This window comes from Aspergillus fijiensis (assembly GCF_003184825.1).
Source record: "Aspergillus fijiensis CBS 313.89 unplaced genomic scaffold BO72scaffold_30, whole genome shotgun sequence".
NCBI classification, from domain to species: Eukaryota; Fungi; Ascomycota; class Eurotiomycetes; order Eurotiales; family Aspergillaceae; genus Aspergillus; species Aspergillus fijiensis.
In genome coordinates, this window is record NW_024469006.1 from 355,090 (window position 1) to 370,777 (window position 15,688).

At 52.6% G+C, this 15,688-nt stretch overlaps 6 protein-coding genes across 6 annotated transcripts; 3 read left to right on the forward strand and 3 right to left on the reverse strand.

Moving 5' to 3' along the window:
• Positions 1-442: 442 nt before the first annotated feature.
• Positions 443-3,743, reverse strand: BO72DRAFT_528697 (Mcm10/DnaG-type zinc finger protein). Its single transcript, XM_040950197.1, has 2 exons — positions 3,375-3,743; positions 443-3,313 (listed from the first exon to the last, which is right to left on the reverse strand). The coding sequence occupies exons 1-2, from the start codon at positions 3,382-3,384 to the stop codon at positions 810-812; spliced, it is 2,514 nt and encodes an 837-aa protein (XP_040800322.1). The 5' UTR covers positions 3,385-3,743; the 3' UTR covers positions 443-809.
• Positions 3,744-3,938: 195 nt separating this feature from the next.
• On the forward strand, positions 3,939-5,599 carry BO72DRAFT_449102 (uncharacterized protein). The gene has a single exon (XM_040944947.1). It carries the CDS (start codon positions 4,068-4,070, stop codon positions 5,445-5,447), a length of 1,380 nt encoding a protein of 459 aa, XP_040800323.1. The 5' UTR covers positions 3,939-4,067; the 3' UTR covers positions 5,448-5,599.
• Positions 5,600-6,209: 610 nt separating this feature from the next.
• BO72DRAFT_469450 (uncharacterized protein) lies at positions 6,210-7,618 on the reverse strand (the record flags this gene model as incomplete). Its single annotated transcript, XM_040946962.1, has 2 exons — positions 6,210-6,819; positions 6,876-7,618. The coding sequence occupies 2 exons, from the start codon at positions 7,616-7,618 to the stop codon at positions 6,210-6,212; spliced, it is 1,353 nt and encodes a 450-aa protein (XP_040800324.1).
• Positions 7,619-8,324: 706 nt separating this feature from the next.
• On the forward strand, positions 8,325-8,825 carry BO72DRAFT_146848 (uncharacterized protein). The gene has a single exon (XM_040939197.1). The coding sequence runs from the start codon at positions 8,430-8,432 to the stop codon at positions 8,766-8,768; it is 339 nt and encodes a 112-aa protein (XP_040800325.1). The 5' UTR covers positions 8,325-8,429; the 3' UTR covers positions 8,769-8,825.
• Positions 8,826-9,540: 715 nt separating this feature from the next.
• On the forward strand, positions 9,541-10,899 carry BO72DRAFT_449105 (DUF4870 domain-containing protein). The gene is made up of 4 exons (XM_040944948.1): positions 9,541-9,986; positions 10,063-10,105; positions 10,186-10,288; positions 10,379-10,899. The coding sequence occupies exons 1-4, from the start codon at positions 9,604-9,606 to the stop codon at positions 10,447-10,449; spliced, it is 600 nt and encodes a 199-aa protein (XP_040800326.1). The 5' UTR covers positions 9,541-9,603; the 3' UTR covers positions 10,450-10,899.
• A 72-nt stretch (positions 10,900-10,971) lies between these two features.
• BO72DRAFT_478260 (formin-binding protein HOF1) lies at positions 10,972-14,980 on the reverse strand. Its single transcript, XM_040947488.1, has 7 exons — positions 14,665-14,980; positions 14,489-14,593; positions 14,141-14,427; positions 13,870-14,082; positions 13,722-13,820; positions 11,603-13,658; positions 10,972-11,534 (listed from the first exon to the last, which is right to left on the reverse strand). The coding sequence occupies exons 1-7, from the start codon at positions 14,705-14,707 to the stop codon at positions 11,365-11,367; spliced, it is 2,973 nt and encodes a 990-aa protein (XP_040800327.1). The 5' UTR covers positions 14,708-14,980; the 3' UTR covers positions 10,972-11,364.
• Positions 14,981-15,688: the final 708 nt, after the last annotated feature.

A 15,688-nucleotide genomic window follows, 5' to 3' on the forward strand; every position in this document is an offset into this window, starting at 1 on the left:
TCATGGGGTGGGGCTCGCGACTACCCGATCATATATAACGAGGATGAACTATACCACAAAACCACCGGAACAACCATCCAGAGACCTCTATGAGTACAACTAGTAACTCACGCTCTCTCAATTTATTGCCATGACACAGCATAAACAGGTAGTCTTCTTTTCAGCTGGCATTCTATGACTGAGTAAGCAGGATCTGAGTCCGAGTGTGGATTTATATAAAGCTTCCGGCCCTAACTAGAGAGAAGGCTAGTACCATTCAGCTGCTAGTCTTCACTAAGTAACAAATCATACAGTACTATATGTTTTAAGAATCGAATCCATACAAATTGTTGACAAAGAACCAGGGAGTTCACACAGCATGTACCATCTGGGTGGAGAACTATTTAATAAGCGAATTCTAGGAGAACATACTCCAGAGTGGCAAACAATCGTGAAAATCCTCCGAACATGCATTGTTGGCGGCTTGAATGATGTGTTTGACGACAGACCTACAAATGGTGTTGGGTAGTCATGCAACAGAAACTGCTGAAAGAGGTTGCCTGTAGCTCAAGTACCAAGCTTAAAGAGAAAGGTTCTCATGGCGGAGTCAGATAAACACCAGAGGAGAACAACCTCCAGGTGTTAGGACTCCTTCATAATGAGTCACGGACAATGCTAAGCAAATTATGACAAAAATTCAACACTCATCAGGATGTATCCGGGACCGGTCAAAGGGGTATCTAATATTATTATCTTGTTTTTATTCTCTTCCTCGTGTTGACGATGTAGAGGGTTCTTGTTTCTTCTCTCCTGATTCTGATTCAATTCGCTCAGATGATGTCCAATTCATCGTCGTCGTCATCATGATCGTTCGTGGATACCATTTCTAACTTCCCGCCCAAACTGTCCCTCCCAGCTTCCTTGATACCATGAGAGGTGATGAACCGAGTTTTCTTGACGGCACTGCTGCCGTGCGATCTGTCGCTGCCGCCGTCATGTGCGCGTTTCAAAGGGCTGAGGTTGACGGCTGCTGCTTTGCGCAGACTTGCAAGACTAAGGGTAGCGACTGCGGAGTCCTTGTCCCCGGCCTTGCGTGATTGGATTTTTGAGGCATCGCTGGGACGCGAAGCAGGAACAACATGGTCATTACCTCGAGCACGGAGGTACTCTGCCCCTACGCCGCTGGTCCGGGTGATGAGCTTTTCAGTGATATCTTTCTCGCGCTGTTTATCTGCAAGGCGCTTGCGGAATCGCTCTTCTTTGCTGTCTCTCCCACGTCCCATTCGACCTGCGGCGATGAAAGGGTCGTCCGTATCAGCATCGATCAGGCTAGCTGCAGACTGGCCCAGGGAATGCTGGTTACGGTGAACATTTCCACTACCCAGGCCACCTCTGTTGAAAGTCCTCGGCGCCGGCGCGACATAGAAAACGGACTGCGATCCGCTGTCATATTGAGCGCCGGTCGGCTTAAGTCCATTTCGTGGCCCGGGTCGTTTCACGCCGTCATGACCGCCGCCCGCGAAGTAACCAGTACGGGAGCCAGAACGTCCGCCAGGCCCGTACATGCCTGGTCCATTGTTCACTCCCATCCGCCCAGCTTGGGTCTTGCGGACTTGCAGATCAACGTGAAAATCACAGAATTCAGTCTTGCGTCCATCAACCCATGCATGACACGTCTTGCCGTCTTTTCTGGTGGCTTTGCAGAATCCCAAGTCCTGAGCGTACCCGACTTCGAGAACGGTGTCGTCGGAGGAAGAGATAGCGAGGCTGAATTTGTTCGTATCCAGCTTGTTTTTGGGTGGTGGCATTATTGTAGGGTTCAGAATTGCAACTAGGATCCCCTCAGAGAGCCGGTAGTATCGCGGAAAGGCAGTCTCGAAAAGGAAAAGATCTATGGTCCATTTGAGGTCAGTCAGGGTGATGACCATGTATGAATTGGTGTTGTTGAGACCGTCGTCGAAGGGGTCGGCCTCCTTCTGTGAGACATTCTTGTTCGATTTGACCTGTCTGGGCTCGGACTTGGATGCTACAATGCCGAAAACCACGTAGTCTGTGTCGATGTCTTCCGGTAGTTCGAAGTTCGGTGCTTTAATGGTTCGAAGAAGATCTGGAATACGGAGAACCTTCTTGTCCTCGAGCGTCCGCGTGAGGAATGAATGGGGCAGAATTCGATTCGACAAGTGCAAGCCAGAGAATGCTTCAAATTTTGATGCATCACCACCGTTCTCGCCCTGGGAGTCATCCGTAGCGTTGTGCTGGGAGCTTCCCAGCAAAGAGGCATGTGCTTGAGATTCCGACTTAAGATTTCGCCTGTGCAAGTACGGTTTTGACTCCTTGTGTTCCGCATCGATGTCCTGAGGCCGTACACTGGGGAGGGTCTGGCTCCGTTTCAAGGGTGGCTTGAGCTTGCCATAAGACCGCAGGACGTCTTCCCGACTGAAACTTTCGGTCTGCCTGCTGCGTACGGGTGACCGGGGGCTTTCGTCCTTCCTCGCTTCCGCAGCCGCTTTCAACGCTTCGACTTCATTTTTGTCGACGTGAAACGCCGTGCTCCGGCTGGCTTGAATGCGCTCAGCCCGTTCAACTCGATCCTTCCGGGCCTTTTCCTCCGAGCGACTCTCGGCCATGCGCTCGCTGAAGCTCTTCGGGCGACCGTATTCATGATCCGCAGTGACTGTCTGCAGAAGCTTGTTCGAGTGTGAGACATAGCCGTCGCGACCAGTCGATGTCCTGTTGCCATTCGTCGCAAGTGACTGGCCAGTGCTTCGCGAACTTGGAGGTCGCTTCAGAGACACGTCCCTTGATTTGAGACCTTTATCGATACCTAAGATAAATCTCCGCGGGGATACTGGATCCGTCGGGGCCGTCGGCCGTCGTGTTGGTGAGAGCGGAACCTGCACGTCGTCCAGAGAGGTGTCGTGTTGAACCCTCCGCTCAGTTCTGCCTCGAGAGATGTGGGTCTGTGACTGCGATGAGTAGCTCACTGCCGACGAAGGTCGGACAAGAGCATTGTCTCCGTCTTGTGCGGCGTGTGCTGGAGTTCCGGACTTTGCGCGACTCTTCTGAAGTTGTTTCAGCTTGAGGCGAGCCTCAATGGCGGCCAATTTCAGTTTCAATGTCTCCTCATCCTCGTCCTCATCTTCGTCGTCATCGTCCATGCCGTCGCTCAGGAGCTGTGCTGCCTTAGATCGTAAATCGGGGGTCGTGACGGAGCGCTTCAATGGCGAGCCGGGGTTTCCCTGACGACGCTGCAGTTCTTCCAGGCGTTTGCGGCCACTCGGACTACTCAAAAGAGCCTCCCGCGGTGATTTTGGCGGCCATGGAATATCGACCACTGTGGCACAATTGAATATTAGCACTATATCACGAGAGTGTGGCAAAAAGACTGTACTCACTGCTGGTCATTAGCACACGCTAGCTATATAAATTGGAGAAAAACAATTGAGGGCAAGGGCGGTATGCAGTAAGAGGCGAAGAGGGTATTTAGCGATTGTTAGCCTCGTTGGCGACTGCTTGCCATGTTCAGGCGAATGAAGGGATGCGGGGAAAAGACGATCGGAGCAGATGTGATTGTCGCGTAGTATCGAGTCGACTCAGTAAGAATACAGGTGTGGGTGTAGAACTCCCTCAACCACGGTCCATTTCCACTGACAACAACAACACAGAAGAGACGAAGGGGGGCTGCAATGGGAGGCGATTAATCGAGGACATGCATAAGATGAAACGCAAGGGAAGGGAAGGGAAGGGTCGAATGAACGAAGCAATGACATTCTGCCACTGCATTTCAACGCATTTCTCACGTTAACTTAAGTTGGAACTTAACTTTAACCGCCGCGGGCGGATTGTGAGTTTCTTTCTGATTGGTTCGCGCGTTGTCGCGTCGGCCGACCGAGAAGACGCGTTGAGCACTTCCGGGCCAGGTGCGCTTCAATTGACTTCAATTTACGGAGACAAAGTACGTACAGTACGGAGTACTCCTCTTCAACATCAAAAGCAACTCCGTGAAATCCGCAATGCTACCGCTTGTCGCTATTTGAACACCTCCTCTACGTCCCATCTTCCCCACAAAACCCACCACAACCCTCGCAATGCCGCGCACTCGATCCTCCGCTCCCTCGGAGCCTCCGGCGCAATCGGCCTCAGCGTCTCCTCCTTCATCAGAGTCCGAACAACAACAACAACCCCAACAGCCTTTAATCCCAACCAAGCCCAGCAAAACATTTATTCTACCCTCCACGGCCAGCCCCGAAGCCCGCTTTCTCACCCTCCCCAATCCCCAAACCAGCGAGCCCACCCGCTACTTCTTCTGCCCGCAACAGGGCGTCTACGAATTCACCACCATCACCACCGCCGCGCCCGCCGCACGAAGCATTCTCTTTGCGCGCAACAACTCCACACCGACCACCACAACATCATCCTCGCCAGACGATGACACCGCTGAAACCTCACCTCCCACCGCTCAAGAGCCAGCGCCGCGCTCGCCACCAGCCTTAATCTCCTCAACCGCATCCATCCACCTCGCCACACCCCTCGACTTCATCTTCTTCCTGATCCCCCTATTGACCACCGCCAAAGCCACGCTCTACCAACCCCTCGACGACATCATCGACTCTATCCAAGACGAACTGGCCCCGCACCTCCGCCACGTCCTCTACAACGAGACCTTCCGCGCGACGATCCACGCCCGCGCCGCCGCGATCTGCGATGCCGTCGACGCCGGCGGCGACGAGAAGCTGTTCCGCTTCAGCGAGAAGAAGCTCCTGATGGAGCTGATGACGAAAGCGGAGCGGATCCTCGCGGCCCACGGGGGCAGTCTGCCTCCGAGTCTGGAGGAGAGGTTTGTGCGGAGCGAGCTGGCGATGCCGTTGATGGGGGTGAAGAGCAGCAGCAACACGTCTGCCGCGGTGACGGTCGAAGTGGTTGTTTCAGGCCATAGTGAAGAGAATAAAGAGAATGAACTCGCACCCCAGAAAAAGGAGGAGGCCCCGGTGGTGGCTGATGCAGATTCGACAACGACAGCCGTAAAATCAGAAGAGGAAGAACTGCTTCCTGAAGGACCGTCGACCCCCGATGGCGTGGCGGAGCTGATGCGCATCTCGACCGCGTTGACCTTCATCAAGGAGTCGTACCTGTCCAGGGAGATGGGGGCCCGGATCGATGAGATGCTGGCGGCCCCGGACGCGCCCAGGGATTTCCGGCCCATGCGGGAGCATCTCGAGCTGGTCGCGAGATTGAGGAAGGAGGCCCTGGCGGCGAGGTCGCTGGGGGATTTCAGTCGGAAGCGCAGCGCTGAGGACGAAGAGGCGGCGGAATCGCGGGCGGAGAAGAAGAGGCGGCAGGAGGAAGAAGAGAAGAAGAAGAAGGCTGGTGAGTCGAGAGGTGTAAGAGACTTGAAAAAGGTCAATACCACGGGGATGAAGAAAATGAGTGATTTCTTCGGAAAGGCCGCAGCAAAAAAGAAGGCCTGACTTGGCTGTTTGTTGGTTTCTTCTTGATGGCATTTGGAGGCGGGCGTTCACTGGATCGGGGAATTGGTGTATGTGATTCTGAGTCATTTAGAGAACGGTGTGCCGTGCTTGATGAAAATTGCATCATATGTAGAATCGGGAGGATGTAGAGATACTTGACCACGAAATACGAGAACGGCGGAGAATCGAATATGTTCATCGTTTGGTATTCAATTTGATTGGATATCTAAGGGGAGACCAAGACAGTACCTAGCATGTCCCTCAAGCTAAACTAATGATCTACCTAAGGTGGGTGAGAGTGAGCAGGAGAGCCCGAAAAAGCAGGGGGGGAGTGGAATCATAGACATCGTAGTAGCGATCAATGATTCGGTCCAAGTGCAAGAAGAGAATCGAGAAGAGAAGATAGGAGAACAACGCCAACCATATGTGCTTCGCCAAACCTAGCCAGTTCCATCCCGCTTGAACACGCATCCCATAGAACTACTATCCTCCCTAATCGCGAGTGTCGGTCTCATAATCATGTCGTTTGGTCCGTGTTGTGTGAGCCAGACATCGGCAGGATAGTCGAATGCATCGATCGAAGTAAAGAAAGAGAAGAAAGAGCCTAGAACGCTAGAACACGCAGTGAGGTAGAGATCAGAAAAAGAAATCTGGAAGACAGATTCGGAAAACACCGTATGACTCCTTTGCTTGAGTTGGTAAGGTCGATAGAATTTGAGCTTCATCCCCAGTAAAATTATGTCGGTCACCCCAGGCTTGTCATCATGATATCGACGTAGTTGCGCGATTGCTGCGGGTCTTCTTTGGAACGGGACCAGGACTGGCAGCAGCGTCCGCGTCACGTTTCTTGGCCTTGGTACCGACCACGGGGGGAGCTTGCTTGCTTCGAAGCCAGCCGTCGAAGGGACTAACGCGCTTCTTCTTGGTTTCGGAGCCCGAGGCAGACGGGGTTTCGCTCTTCTCTGTGCTATCTCGCTTGATTCGAGAGCGCAGGGAGCGTACTGTGCCACCGGGAGATGAAGGGGACGCTGTGGTAGTCCGTGGAGGAGGTGTGACAGACCGCTGCAGCATGTCGTGATCGAGGTCGGTATTGTCTGTCTCTTCAGCCTCAACGTCAAGTAAATGATCCTCAATGTCTGTAGCTGCTTCTTCGTCCGCTTCGCCCGTGCCATCCTGCTGTGCATCAGAAGCCGCAGAACGGAAGAGCACGCGGGGTTTGATTGATGAGCGAGTGAGAGGTCGAAGTTTCGCGGTCACAGATTCATCGATAAGATCTGGACGAGCCGCCAGCAAGCCCAGGTCATCATCGTCTTCGTCCTCGCCACAGCTGTCAACGTCATCGGTGAACTTGCGGAACATTTTCTTGCCACGGCTGCGAAGTGGAGTTAGAACATATGACATATACATCAGAATCAAGGTATGACTTACAATACGTAGACCATGCCATCTTCACGCCTGACTGACTCCTCGACTTCCTTATCACGGATCATCTCTTTGCGTCGGGAAGTGCGAGTGCCTGTGTTACTACTGGGCTTCTTGTAGAACGGGTTTCCTTCACTCTTATCCAACTCTGGGACACGATCGCGAGAATCGGTGTAGATCTTGATCTCTGTTCCGCTTTGGCCGAAATCCTCAGTGAAGCTATCTAGCGAAAACCCAGTATGTTTCTTGGGCTTCTTCCGTGAGCTGGAGCTGGGAGGCGGAGGAAAGAGAACTCTGGCGGTATTCCCAACATCTGCGACTGCCTTCTTCCGTGGCGTTTTTGCTGGTGTGGGAAGCATCCCTTCAGTGAGTGTGGGTCGGAGAAATTGTGGGGGACGAGTGTGGGAAGGCTCGGTGTTGAAAGGGTCGGAGTCGTCCAGAGTGGAGTGTGGTAGTGAATGTGTTCCAGTGAGCCGGCCCGATTTTTGCTTCCGAGGAGAACTTTGGATAGAGCCTGGTGGTGACAATGTTGCTGATTCCCGGGCGTTTTGCTTCTTCGGAAGCTTTGAGCTTGCGCGCGCAGGCGGAAAACTAGGCGGCGGCGTGGCCTGAGACTCTCTGGAAGCACGTTGACTGGCTAGTCTGGACGAAAAACGCGTAGAATAGGGCTCATATTGATCATATTTGGCACCATGTCGGGGGGTGGGAGGAATCCGTAGCGTGGAAGGCGGCGGTGGTGTTGTCGCCATTCTGTGTGAGATACGTGTATCCTAGGTGACGATATATATCCTCAAACAATCCCAGCTCCAAGCCAACAGAGAACGATCGCTGAATCGTGACTTAATCGATTCCAAGAGAGTCGCAAATGATGGGTGTTGTGCAAGGTCCGTTCCAAGCCGTGGTGCAAGCAATCCAAGGGAGACAAAGGGAGGAAAACGCGACGACCGGGAAGCCGACTGCTTCTCCAACGCGAGTAACCAAGCCGGTCAAAAGTGGACAGATAGGATCGGATGGGAGCGAAAGAATGGAGAATAGACGTGATAGTCGGAGTGGTGGTGATCGTGGATGTGATAGTTGGGTAATTCAGTGGTGATTGTGGTGGTGGTGGTAGCAAAGTTAGTGATTGAATTGAATGAAGAAAGGATGGAAGTTGGTAAAGGGAAGAGAACTTGGTTGGCTGGTTGGAGGGGGGAAATGCCGGTGGGCAGGCGGGTTTGGGCGCGAACTTGAAAGGGCGGAGCAACGCCCGTGGTTGTGGAATGCTCTTGTTTCCTTCCCAGCCACACCAACCCAACTCCCGTTTGACTCGACAACCTTCGATCGAGGCTTCAGCAAATACCCTAGTCTATGATCAGTGGCTGAACACGCCCCACGATTACTCTCCGACGATCCGCGGCTTGTCATCTATCCATTGGTCTCTCACTGAGCTACGCGCTACAGACTTAATCAACTCGAGTTTATCCTTTATCGATCCGCCCCTCTCTGCAACTCCCACTTCCCCTCCGCCCATTTCCCCCTCCCCCTCCCCCTGCCCCTCCCCCTCCTTCTCAACAAAAAATCATGGCATTTCGCAGCACAGCAAATGATTTGAATCTGCAATTATCTGACGACGAATCTGATGATCTCTGGAGCTCGCCTTCCAAGCGTGGAAACAATCGGCATGCCTCCAAAGTGGTCAAGGAGGAGAGCTTGTCACCCGAACCAACAAAAATCCCTCCCCATGATGATGGAGAGACAATGTTTGACCGCCAAGAGGCGCGCGAAGCCGCTTTGCGCAGTGAGCTAGAGAGCGTTCGTAAGATCAATCAGGTCATTGAGGGTCTCCTCGGGAGCCTTGACCGTGCCAAAGGGAACATGGATGTGAGTGTGGTGTTACTGCGTCATTGTTTAGACCTATAGTCGTTAATTGTGGACTCATTGTAGACTGCTTCACGAACGCTCGATTCTGCTTCTACCCTCCTGAATACCTGGACTCGGATTCTCTCCCAAACCGAGCACAATCAGCGTTTGATTCTCAACCCGAACTGGCAAGGCGCAGTTCAAGATGTGGCCGACTCGGAACACGAGGAACTTCTCCGACAGCAGGCTGCCGAGAGACGCGAACGAGAGCTTCAACAACAGCGAGAAGCTGCTGCCCGCAAGGCTGCGGAAGACGAGAGAAAGAGAGCCGCCGCTGCCAGCGCCAGAGGCACCCGCGGGTCGAGTTATGGAAGAGTGCGCGGTGGCTTGGGAAGAACTCCTGGCATCTCATACTCGGGCACACGACCTGGTGCCACACGGACCACGGCGTCTTCAACCACAACGGGGAGACCGCCTATGACTAGTACGACACGTAGACCGGCCAGTGGGATTGCGAGGGGCTCGGGGATTGCGCGTGGTCGCGGCCGGGCCTAAAAATGGTAAATATGGCATGACGATTGCGGATGAGAAATGTATAGTATGAGACCAATGAAAGAGGCACTAAGATACTGTGATTATGATGATACCCCTCATGAGAAGACAACTTTCGCAAATCCAATTACCAAATGCACTTTCTCCGTAGCACATATCCACATGATGTAAACAAAAGATGTCGCGGGGGGGGACGGATAAGGTTGCCTAAGGCACCAAACCACATCACCGCCCATACCAAGTTAATGTGAGATCTACTGCGATAAAGCTTCCATCGCCCCGATAAGCTTGCGCGACGTTGCCTGGATTGCAACTTGACTATGGACCCATCCTTCTCAACACCATGAATTTTGCCCCGTACCAGGACGAATCGCCAGAGGTGGAACGTGCATTCTCCCCCTCGCTGGGCGAGGCGCACCGTACAAGACCCTCCAAAATCCAGTCCCCGCGCGGCTCTCCAGCCCCTGGTCTTGCATCCCCCGGCCTGCCATCCCCGAGTCACTTTGCCGGTGGTGCTGGTGCTGGTACAGGCAACGTCAACAACGCCAGCGGCCATGGAAACACTGGCTTCGGAAACGACCTCGAGGGCGGTCGGTTGAGCCTCGGCGCCTTCGACACCAGTCTCCCCATCCGCATGGACGTCGAAGCAATGCTGGCATATCTGCTTCTGCCTCCCGCCGGTGGTGTTTTTCTCCTGTTGGTGGAGCACAAGAGCGACTACGTACGGTATGTGCCAACCACGGCCAAAATCCAGCCGACCTTATACTTCAGCGTCTTAGTCCTCCTGCTAACTAGGATATAGGTTCCATGCATGGCAATCGAGCATGCTCTTCACCGCCATGTTTGTAAGTTTTTCCTTGTCGTTGTTGTTGGCTGCAAATCGGCACTCCAGCCAAACGAGGCCATGGGCTCACCAATTTCCCAGATAATTCACCTTATCTGCTCCGGATCAAGCTTCCTATCCTGGCTGTTGTTCGTCGGCGATCTTGCGATGATCGGTTTCTTGAGCATGCGTGCTTATCGCGACGGTAGGGCTGCCCCCCCTTCCCCCTCCTCTCTCTCTTGTCGACCGGGTTTTGCGGTTATCACACGCGCTGACATCGGTCACCCCCCCACAGTTGATACGCTCGATCACTTTGAGGTCCCTATCTTTGGCCGCCTGGCGAACTCCTTTGTCGATGACGAATGATGATACCAAACCTAATCTTAGTTTGTGGCGAACCCTTCAAGAGGTTGTCCATTCAATGCCCGCTGGATGGGAAGTCGGGTGTCGGGCCTGCATTTCCCTCTCAGCTCTATTCATTCATCTCTTGGGTGGCTTCAGATGGAGTAAAGCTCGTTCCTTGTACAGTGTCGGGTCGAGAGCATAATACATGACTACGTTCCAGCGCGCATAAACCTTAGCTTTCCAGTTTTACATGTGTATGCTGTATATGTTTGTTCCATACGTTCATCTTGTCAGTGATTTCACTCCTCAATACTTTCCTGGGTAGGCAGGAAAATCAAACTTCGGCCTTTTCCCTTGCCCGTCACATCCTGGTTTCTCATCTTTATTACCCCGATGACCAGTTCTTGACGCATCGTGGTTACGGGTTCACCTGCGTACACCGGGAATGATTGTGCAGGTAGAAGACCCCGGCCTAGGATCTATGAGGTAGGGACACGGGAGAATATGTACTGAACTTCGTAGCTTGCGGAAAGCTTCCGCGCTCAATCCTAGATTCAGACAATTTCATATTTGGGATAACAACATTATTCAACCGAGCCCCAAACCATAAGGAAAAGAAGGACAATCGTCATATTAATCTGACAAAGAGGTATCGCGAACTCATAAGGACCGACTTCCAAACGACAGGGCTTGCAAAGGACAGTAATAGTCGAGGGGTAGCAAAAGTAGGTAAAAGAGTGATTACATGGCTTGGGCGGCAAATGTGCTGGAAGAAGTAGAACCAGAAGGAAATAAAAAGAAATTAGGCACAATCTGGTATCAATATCATGAACGCGTCAATTAGGATAAAGGTCACTGTCGGCTTGTAGGTGTATTGAAATGTTCATGAAATAACAGGGGTATGGGTCATTGCATAAATCCAGAAGATTGCTGATACTAGATGATCTGTAGATAGTTGCTCGGCACCAATCCGGTTCGGCTTCGAGTGGTTGTGATTTCGGCTTCCCACCAGCCATCATCTTGCAGCCGGATGACAGAAAGCACGTCGCCTTTGCTGAAGCCTAGTTCCTCAGGGATAGCGGCCGTGTAACTGTACATTGCTCGAGCTATAGAAACGAGTGTTAGGAGGGCGCCTCGTCAAAGGGGCAGCGGAAAAGGAGGAGTCAGAACTTACCGAAATGTAAGATTGGTCTACCATCACGACTGAACTGTCTGCCAGGGTCGGCGACAGCCATTGACCTACTTCTCGACCGGCTGCGTACGCTGGCGTTGTCACCATAATATGACATGGGTCTGCCGCTGTCGCGCCGGGACGCATAGCCATCATTGCTGCCGCCGTACATGTCAGAGGGGCTGGACAGTTGTAGTTCCATACCTCCAGCACTGGAAGGACGAGCCTGCTGTCTGAACTGAGGCTGAGGTGACACAGCCCGTGGGGGTTGTCGAAACTGTGGCTGAGGTGAAACAGCTCGCGAAGCGGCCGCCGTGGGAGACTGACGATACTGAGGCTGGGGAGACACTGCTCGCGGCATACTTGTGGCCACAGAGCCGCGCCTGGAGCGGGGTGTAGCATCAACAGGGCGTTGAGGAGGTGTGGAAACGGTGGGAGACTGCGCATATCGGTTCTTCATGCTATTTGACTGGTACGAGCTCGGGCTCGGGCTTGCTGCTCGACTATACTGGCCCATGCGCGTATCCACGCGGGGAGGATTGACCTGAGGGCTGGCGCTTCGCCTGGGCGCCGGAGATTTAGCACGGGGAGCGTCCTGTGTTTGACCACTGTTACGCCTCGGAGCCTGGCTCGTGCCTCTAAGCATACTCTGGGTCTGTCCAGTATACCTCTGAGTTGTCTTTTGCATCTGGGCTGCAGTAAAAGCGGGCTGCGGTGCATCTAGACGCTTCAATGAAGAATCAGTATAAGCTGGAGGAGGTGTTGCGACAGAGCCGGGGGTGGCCGTTGGTGCTGCGACCGGCGGCGGAACTGGCGTAGCGATACCGTGATATCTATCGGCTGAGACTCGAGTCGCTGACTGCTTTCCTGCGCCTTTCAAATCTGCTAAGGCTCGGGCAACAGGGTCTTGCTCCTCCTCTGGTTTCTTGCTCGCCTGTACTGTCTTCTTAGCATCCTTGTCTGGAGACTCCACATCGAACACGTTGTTGCCCACATTGAGCTGGAAATTAGCTCTCGGATCAACGGGCTCGGGGCTACCAGACACCCTGCCCGAGTCTGGGATGGATATAGGTTGTTGAGGCTGAGGAGCTTTGATCGGGCTTGCCTGCTTTGCTGGAGGCTCGTATGAACTGCGAGAGGGAGCCTGAGCTGGGCCCGAATGGCGATCTTTATCGTGCCGACTCTTGCGACGGAAAGGACTATTGCTGAAGAACGCGCTTCGCTTCTTTTGAACCTGCTTATCCATGCCAGGAAGTGCGACGCCATTGATCGGTTTGGTCGGAGATTGTCTTGCGCTTGAAGGTTCTTGGCTTGACATTGAAGTCGGATTTGACACCTCACTCTGAGAGTCACGACTCGACGGTCTATATGCGCTGTTTGTCCCTGAGCTGCGTTCGGAGGGAGGCCCCGTCCGGCAGAACATCGTCATGCCATCCGTAGGATAGGCGTTATGAGGTACAGTGCCGATCTCGCCATGCTCATTAGGATCATAATTGGGCGGTAAGTACCCACCACGCCGAAGATCCAACGGAGCCGGTTGTTGCATAGGTGGAGGCTGCATTGGCTGCACCGGCTGCGCCGGCAGCGGCTGTTGGATGGGCTGCTGGATGGGCTGCTGGATGGGCCGCTGGATGGGCTGCTGGATGGGCTGCTGGATTGGCGGCTGGATGGGCTGCTGCACTGGCTGTTGCATAGGTGGTTGCTGTCTGGCCTGCGGTGCTGGCTTCTGTGGAGTGATGGTAGCTTCCCTGCTGGTAGGAGTCGGAGGCCTATTAATCATGGCTGCGATCTCAGCATCCGGATCCATACTGGCGTCATAGGCTGAAGGCTGCGGGGATGAACTGCGGTAGGCTGGGTTGATCGTGCGTTGGAACTGGGCTACTGAGTAGCCTTCTTCCTCTGATGCTTCGGAGCTAGTGTCATCGATTCCACCCCGGCAGAAATTGATAAATCTTGGTGGATCTGGTATGTCCTGCCCAGTTCCTCTTTCTTTGATAAAGTTGATTATGTCTTTCTCCACCTCACAATCTTCTAAAGAAAGACGGATTTTCTCGCACGACTGCTTATGCATTAGTCGCTGAGCTGAGTACCCGCAGCAGTCCAGAGAAAACTTATAACTTACAGCATCATCACTGACGCAAACTGTAGAAGCAATGTTTGCGTATGTCCAAAGACTGCTTTTGGTGAAATCGAGCCTCTCTTCCTCCAGGTCTTGAAATTTCTGGGATTTTGTCAGTCAAAGAAACTCTGAGCAGTCCAATGATCCTTACATCGCAGGCAGATTTCCACTCCTTGTTCCAACGGCCAGTTGTCTCTTCTAGTATCTTAATTGCGGCTTCGTACTCGCTGCTGCTGGATGCTAATTGAATCTGCGTCTTCTCAAGCTTGGCTTTGTTTTTGCGCTCTTCCTGACCCATAACCATGTGACCCTGCGCGAGATATCCTTTGATTCGCAAACAGTCCTGTTCGTAACGATCTCTTGTCTGCAACAACTTAGCATCCGGCGTATACTGCGCTTGATGTCAAAGTATCTCAGCCTACCTTGTTGACGACATGGGTTTGCTGGATTTTAGTTTTAAGAAGGCGTTCGATACCATTCTGAATGATCTTTCTACGCTCTTTAGATCCTCCCGCAAAAGCGATCAGTGGCTCCTCCAGCTCTCTCTTCATCTGTGTAGAAATTGCTGCGTGGGCTTTCGCAATAGCTTCGGTTTCACCGCGGACCGTGTCAAACGAAGAACGCAGTGAGCCGATTTCAGTCGATCCAAGCGGTTTGCGGCAGAGGGCCAGAAGTTTTCGTGCATATTCATCTTCGATCGCGGCTCGAACTGCCATTTTATTAGGTCACGGACGCTGCTGTTGGGATGGATCAAGTTGCGTATGACGCACTGTTATAGAACGTCTTCAATTCGTCGCAAGACGTCTTCGCATTGTGCATCCGATCCATCATAGGCCCGACACCGGCATCATCTTTCCCCCAAAAATTATTGGCAACTATAGGTTTGAATTGGCGTTAGCCGCATTATGCCTGGAAGGCTGACAGTGATAGAGGTCAGATTTCATACACGACATAGCCACCGTTGGCCCATCTGCAACCGTCCCTGGCATTGTGACAGATTAAAGTCCGGTACGACTGTTGAGCTTCGGCCAGCCTGTGCTCATCTGAGTATCGTACGAAGGAATAGGATCAATTAACGACAATATGGGAGACCTTAATGGTGAACCGCGGGCAGAATATTAAGGTGAGTGTAAATTAAACGACAACGACAAAGCAAGATGCAGCGATGGCCCTTGGAAACTGAGAAGGGAAGACCGAATTTCAAGGAAAGAATGGGCAAGGCAGCACAATCAGGCTGGTCCTGGTGGAGAAAGGCCACAAGCTTGGCCCTGGAATGAAAGATGGTTGACGCCGTCATGTTTACAGTTCCGTGTCTCTCGGGGCAACCGGCGCCGTATCAGGGGGCAAAGTCAGGCAGCTCCCCCCAGACCAGCTCATGCTCTTCGCGGTTCCCCAAAGACCCGAGACGTTCCTCGTGGATTTCAATGTATCACATTGAACGCGGACCACTTGTCCCTGTGATAGTGCATAGTACAGTACTATACTATGGTTCGTCATCTGTGATTTTTACTGAGTACCTTTAAGTGTTTCATTATGATCTTGACCGGTGGGGGCCCTATTTGGTCCCGCTGATGGGAAGAATGTGCCAATCCCATCATTACTATGGCCATCGATCCTCATGTCCCTTTGCAAAATGCTATTCACTTCATTTTTGTCCGGTCTTTCGTCAGGCATATTGCAATCATTGCACTTTATAAGTAGTTTGACTGGTGCATGCAGAGGATAGTGCTAAACTTACGTATAGATATCACGAAGAGAGCAAGCAAACAGATGTCCCTAAGCTCAATACTATCAGAAGTATTCTAGATATAGGTATATCATCATTTCTCAATTCGTCCCTCTCCTCGAGTTCATTGCACATTTTGCTGCATGCATCGATACCATCGGATTGCTGAACTTGGCAGCAGGGCTGACTCATCTATCTCGAAAGCATTCGCATTGGTCCCCATAGTGCACCTGGGGCTCACGTG